Here is a 6,825-nt window from a genome sequence, read left to right as displayed (position 1 = left end):
CTAAAATGCTAGAAAAAAAATGAGCTAATAGAAAAAATAGCCCCAATTTCAAAAGGTTACTTGAGATGCAATACTTTTTTTCCAAGGGCAAAATGCATCTCGTCCCTCTATGTTATACGAAATAGCATTTTACCCCCTTATTAAAAAAATAAGCAATCCACCCCCTTGTGTTTTCAAAAAATAAGCAAGATACCCACTCATGCGAGAGGTGCAGCACATGCACCCTATGTGCGATTTTGATTAAATTTTACCTATTAAATAACATTTTTACCCTTAATTTGAACCGTTAGATTTTATATATATATAAATATATATATATATATGCATATTAACAGTGGAGATTTGATAAACAGATCGATGGTTTAATTCAATTTTTATTTAGATCAATAGTCCATATTTATATATAAGATCAACGACTCGTACATATTTGAATTAGATCGACAGTTCACATTTATAAAAGTTGTAAACATAATTATAATCTATATATACATATATAATATAAATAAAAAATAAAAAATATTTTGAAATTTACTCTCATATATATTATTTACATATAAAATCTATAAAAATAAAAAATTACAAATAATTAAAAAAGAAAAAAAAAAGCAAAAAAGGTCATCTTCCTCATCCAGCCGCGACCGAGGTTGGGTGGTTGGGCTATACATACATGTATATATATAATATATATATATATATATATCATATATATAACATTATTTCAAATTATATTTTAAAATTTTGTCTATAATTATATATGAATTTAAATGTAGACCATTAATTTTTAAAAACAAGATGCCAATCGTTAATTTAAATAAGATTTTATATGAAGTGTATATGATTATAGATGTTCGGAACCATTGATTTATATTAGATAATATTCAACTATTGTAAAAAATACAAAAAAAATAATTTCAAAAAGAAAAGAAAAATAAGCCTGTGTACCACACACTCGCGTAAGTGGGTTTTTTTGCTCATTTTATTAAAACAAAAGAGGAAAATTGCTTATTTTTTTAATATAAAAAGGTAGATTGCTATTTTCGCATAAAAGAGGAGTGTAGGATGCATTTTGTAAAAAATCGAATGAAAAGGGTGAACTATAGTATAAAAAAAGAAAACTAAAATAATAAAAATTAAAAAAATACATATATATATATGGTCGAAATATTACTCTAAAAAATAATAAAAATTAAAAGATACATATATATGACTGAAATACTACTCTAAAATTAAAGCAGAAAAACATAAATTTACCTAAAATTAGGAAACAAAAAGTCTGATTTGTGAGGGTTGACTTAACTCTGAGTGTTGCCTTCCATCTACCTAGAAATAATATTCTTAGGCGTGTTGCCACACATAAATCCGTGGACTCTGGGAACAAGACGTAAACTATCTTGACTCAAAGTCTAGGCTCTTGTTCTTCTTCCTTGAGATGATGGGATGTGCTAAAGCCGAATACCATCTATTTCTCTACTTTTAATTAAACAAATAGCTCTACCAAAATTTACAGGGGATGTTACAAAAGTATGCTCCACAAACCTTTTTTTTACTATAATTTGATTATTTTTAGAATCAAATTTCAAGTAATGTGTACTATTTTTAAAATGAAGTTCAGCAATAAAGAGGTGAAAATATATATATATATATGTATATACGACGACATGAGAGAGACGAAAAAAAAAAAAGAAATAAATGGGTGTCAAACGTTGTTATTCATTTTGGATATTTTGATCACTTTGTCAAATTTTATCTAAGATTTTTTTTCTTTTAATAGAAAAGGGTGAGGTATTTAAGTGGTTTTGCACTTTTTTAATAATATTCTCAAGAAACGTAATTGTAATTTTTAATTTATTAAAGATATATTTATAATTATATTAAATTTTAAGAGGTGCAGATGTAATTTCCTAACTTATTTCTTGCTATTTAGGGTATTAATTTATTGGGACAATTTATTTTTGTTAAAACTCAAGTATGATGATATAATTAATTGAGAGTTCAATCCATTTCAACTTAAAATCACAAACACATCAAGGCCATAGAGTAGGAAAAAAAAAACAAGAAAAAAAAACACTGATGTTTAAGTATTAAATTGAGACTCCAAAAATTCTATACATAGGTGTAGTTCTAATTATAATTGTAATCTTAAAAAATATACTTTTAAATTTATAAAGAAAAACACACACACACACACACAAAAATAATTGTGTAATTAAATTTAACCTTAATTAGGGGGAGGTGATGTAACTTACCCTTTATATTTTAAAGGGTTAATTACTTTTTCCATTCAAACTATGATTATTTTTACATTTTGACATTAAACTTCTTTTTTGTGTCAATTTATCATCTCAACTTTACGAAATTTTACATTTTGCCATTTATAACTATTTTTCCACCAAATTTTTTGTCAAAAAACATCATATGCAGTGCATGTAATATTTAAGAATTATATGATGTGATACTTTCATATATGTACATCATGAATGATGTTTTTTCAACAAAAAAAAAGTTTCATATATAGTAAAATACAAATTTTGCAAAGTTGAAATGGTAAGTTGACACGAAAAATAAAAATTTAATTATCAAAGTATAAAAATAAATATAATTCAAATGACAAAATATAATTTACCCTATCTTAAATGTTAAGGGAAGTATTAGAAATTACGGGTAGACCTAGCTAATATAGTCTCCTCTTTTAGGTAAACAAACAACTCTTAGAGCTTCTTGGAACTGTCCCGTACCACTCTAGGAATCAAATAATTGAAAAGCTCTTGAAAAAAAAATACTATTCTCTGATTGTCTTTTTGTAAACATAAACACTTATTAGTTTCAAAATAGTTGCTCTCAAATGAATTTTTTACTCAAATGAGGTATTATTCAATTAAATTGATCATATTATAAATGTATTATATATTTATTATATAATTGATTATAATTTGATGATGTTCGATTCAAATTTAAATTTCCTATATGTATGATTCGTAAAAAATTCAACCCAATTAATTATTTATATCTAGATAATGTATAATTAAGAGAAAAAGAGAGCCCAAATATATGACTTGAAAAGCGTGTTTCACACTTCCTTCTTGTTTGGAAGTTCAAACTACCACGAAATTCTAATGAAAACTCCCTCCAAATTTCACTTTCATAAAAGCTTTATCTAATTTCAGAGAAACTTCCTCTTATCTTTTCTTCCAGAAATTTTTTCCCTATAAATCTCTTGACATAATCAACCAAGAAAATCAGTGTACTTCACTACTACTTCATACACTGATCACTTGTTCACACATGTCCTACAAGAAAATACATTAAAGAAAAAAACAAATAGAATTAATTATTCACATCATGATGGATTCAAAGATGTCAGCAGCAGCTGGGCTCATCAGCATAGTCAACAAAGCAGCAAATCTTGGCTCCTTCATTTCCCTCATTTTGTGGTGCATCATTTGCAGCTGGATAATCACATTCCAAGACTTCTACACTTGCTTTCGTCGCGTTTTCCATCTCTTTTCTTATCTCCTCCTCGACTCGTGGAAGCGTTCCCACCATCATTCACGTAACGTTTCGACCCCAGAACGGGTGTGTTGCGCTGGGAACGATGTTAGTAGGGACGATGTCGAGGTAGTGATGGAGAAGTTAGGGCTACTTAGAGGGCAAAGGGCTGAAGAGCAGATCACAATGTTATCAGAGTGTTCACTTGAGAGTGTTGTGAATGTGTTTGATGGGGTGGAGCCTAGTTTGGGTGAATTGAGGGAAGCATTTGAGGTGTTTGATGAGAACAGTGATGGTTTTATAGATGGAGGGGAGTTGAGGAGAGTGATGAGTTGTATTGGGTTGACAGGTTTTTCGGAAGAAGAGTGCAGGAGGATGATAATGGTTTTTGATGATAATTGTGATGGGAAGATTGATTTTGGTGAGTTTGTGAAGCTCATGGAGGATTGTTTTTGTTGTTGTTGTTAATCATGCATCCTTCAATTTTTACTTTGCTTTATTATGTTTAAAACCATGAGATTGAGGGTTTTTGTCTTGGCCTAAAGGTTAAGAATGAAACTTAATAAAAATAAAATCGAGATCATAAGTTCGAGCCATATTAAAGGTGTGGATATTTAGCACATTTTATACGAGTTTATTGTAATTTTTTTTATTAATTTTAATTATGTTGATGTATTACTCAATTTATTTAGATATTAATATATAATCCACTTATCATTAAAGAAAAAAGAAAGAAAAATCTTTTTTTTTTTTTTGTAAGTTAATTTAAGTGTTGTTGTGAAGTAGACTGGACTTAGAAAGGCACAAGTGTCCAAAAGGGATGTTTTAATAATATCTACCCAAATCTTACATTTAGAATCAAGTTTGTCGATAGAAATGTCAATAGGGTGAGTCTTAAGATGGGTTTGTCAAAATTGAGAACCCATCCTGTCAAGAAAATTTTGGATTTGTAGCCGACCTGGACCGATTGAGTTGGACCAATAGACTCAATTAATATTTTAATTAAAATACTAAAAAATATATTTTTTGAAATAATACTACCATAACTTTATAAATATGAGATACTAATATTATTGAAAGATCATTTTTTTATAAATCTATACATGTATGTTTAAGTATTGAATATTAAATATCAGTTACTTATAAACATTAGAACGTTTACCAAATATTTATATCACTATTTGATATGACTGGAGTACGAACTTCCTATAAATAAGCTCAGGAGGTGAAACTACTACTAAGTATGAGAAACAGAACCACACACGAGGAGCCCCAAAAACGAAGCTGTAGGGTCATAACCAAAGGAGTACGGGGCTTTAGGATAATGATATGGGTGGAATACAACTTCCTTGTAGAAGAAGCTTGGAAGTAGAAGATAAAGTACGAAGGGTACGAGCTTAGGCAAAGCGCATCCCTTGTAGATAAAATCCAAGAGAAGGGGTTACAAAGGTACAAAGTCTTTAAAAATAAGATACGAGGGATAAGCTGTCGACATGAATACGAGGGGAGAAAAGGAAAAGCATACGAAAGGAGGGGGGGGCAATCACTGAGTCCGAAGCCTGAGTAGGCAGATACGAGGCATTCGATGAGACTCCAATCATTAATCTTTGAAGTAAAGAAAGAAGAGGCTAGAGAAGAGAAACGAAGGGTTTGGTTCGCCCCAAAAATACCCAAGTAAAACTCTACGAGAGGATTAGATCAATGAAGGATTTGCGGGCGTATCTTTTTCTAACAAAAGATCTCTATCAAAGACTTTAGGGGGGATGCATTAAGGAATTTGTTGAGAGCCAACTGATCTATAAAAGGAGTACCTCTTGATAGCAGGAGGATCATCTTGCTTGAGTTTACCAAAATCCACCACATCATTGTTTAATTTATAAAAATATTAAGTTTATCTGTTATATGTAAGTATAAATAAATTTTACTATTTGTTATATATGTACAAAATTACATTTTATATATAAGTATATATGTATAAAATATGAAAATTTTTAAAGAAGTCATTGGAGTTGGTTTGGATCCAAACCATTCAGATCCAAAATCCGCTTAAGACTTCAAAACTCTCTCTAACTGGGGTGGGTCCAACTAGACCCATTGCTATCCCTTTTGTAAAGCGGGATCGGGATCTAGCACAAAGTATATAATTATGATTAATTTATTCAATAAAATCTTATTTTATTTTAAATGTTTGGATAATATAAAATATTTAAAATGGGAATGAATATAAAATATTTTAATAATGAAGGTGATGTGAGCAAAAAATAGTTCTCAGGTTGAATTGGAGTAGAAAGTAATAAACTAAAATGATGGAAAATAAAAGATTGTAGAAAGTGAAATTGAAAGTGTTATTCTTCATATTTTGTGTACAAAGGAGAGATTGACATTTTAGTTTGACGTGTAAAACTCTAAAATATAAATAAAAGTGTTCCTTTCAACTAAAATTGTAATATGAAGGTGAAAGTTGTAGTACGATGGTAAAATTTTCCTCTCCCACTTTGTGAACTCTCAATTTATAAGCCATCTTTAGCCAGTGGATAAAATTTAATCCACCCAGATTTGGTCCAGGATTCATACCAATTTGGTGGAGCATTATAACAAGGTGATTAGATAAGATCGATTTTCTCATGGATTTGGTGGAGGGTCATCTCCTATTGGTTGGAGACTAACAATCCTTGGAGACGATTGGAGGATCCCTCAAAACTCGGTGAAGGGTTATCTCCTCAGAGATCAACAATTCTCGAGGGTGATTGGAGTTCAATGCGGATGAGGACATCTTTTGGGGATAATGATGTCTTCTTGGATTTTGAGTAAGGTGGTTCAGAATATGACTCGAAGGTTACTTCTGTTTGGAACATCTCGTGTCCCAACTGAGGTGGTCGCTATTTGATTCTATATGGTGTTCCCCCAAAAGTCTTGCGTAAATGCTACTTATGCCACTCATGAATGTCACCCAAACTACCCGTAGACGCCTTTGATATGAGCTTTTGCTTTTGCAAGGAAGTCTAAGTTCCTAAATTTCCTTGTAGGCTTACGAGACCCTTTTGGATCTGGGCCCTTTCAGATTTAGATTAATTAGACTTCTTTTAACCAATTTATATTTTTGGACATCTCTTGCTAAACTTTGTATAGGCCCTACTCAGATTGAGCTTCTTGGAACTATCATAGACCCTTACTTGAAATAGGCCTCATTGGGACACCTTGAGCCTTGCATTATATGGACTTTTGTGACCTCTTTTATTTTTGGACTATTTGGAGCTCTTTGTACCGATGCATTATTATGGACATTAAAAAAAATATTTATGAAAAATCAAATAAAAACATAAAAGGGGGGGGGGGGGG

The 6,825-nt window shown here is 30.6% G+C and overlaps 1 protein-coding gene across 1 annotated transcript; it reads left to right on the top strand.

Annotated features, from left to right (window-relative positions):
• Positions 3,355-3,954, top strand: LOC105168826 (probable calcium-binding protein CML47). The gene has a single exon (XM_011088983.1). It carries the CDS (start codon positions 3,355-3,357, stop codon positions 3,952-3,954), a length of 600 nt encoding a protein of 199 aa, XP_011087285.1.

Source organism: Sesamum indicum, linkage group LG8, assembly GCF_000512975.1.
Source record: "Sesamum indicum cultivar Zhongzhi No. 13 linkage group LG8, S_indicum_v1.0, whole genome shotgun sequence".
Classification (NCBI taxonomy): Eukaryota; Viridiplantae; Streptophyta; class Magnoliopsida; order Lamiales; family Pedaliaceae; genus Sesamum; species Sesamum indicum.
This window is presented reverse-complemented; position numbering and strand designations above follow the sequence as displayed.

Excerpts from the sequence above, each read along its gene's own strand:
- LOC105168826 (XM_011088983.1), top strand. The coding sequence starts at position 3,355 with ATGTCAGCAGCAGCTGGGCTCATCAGCATAGTCAACAAAGCAGCAAAT.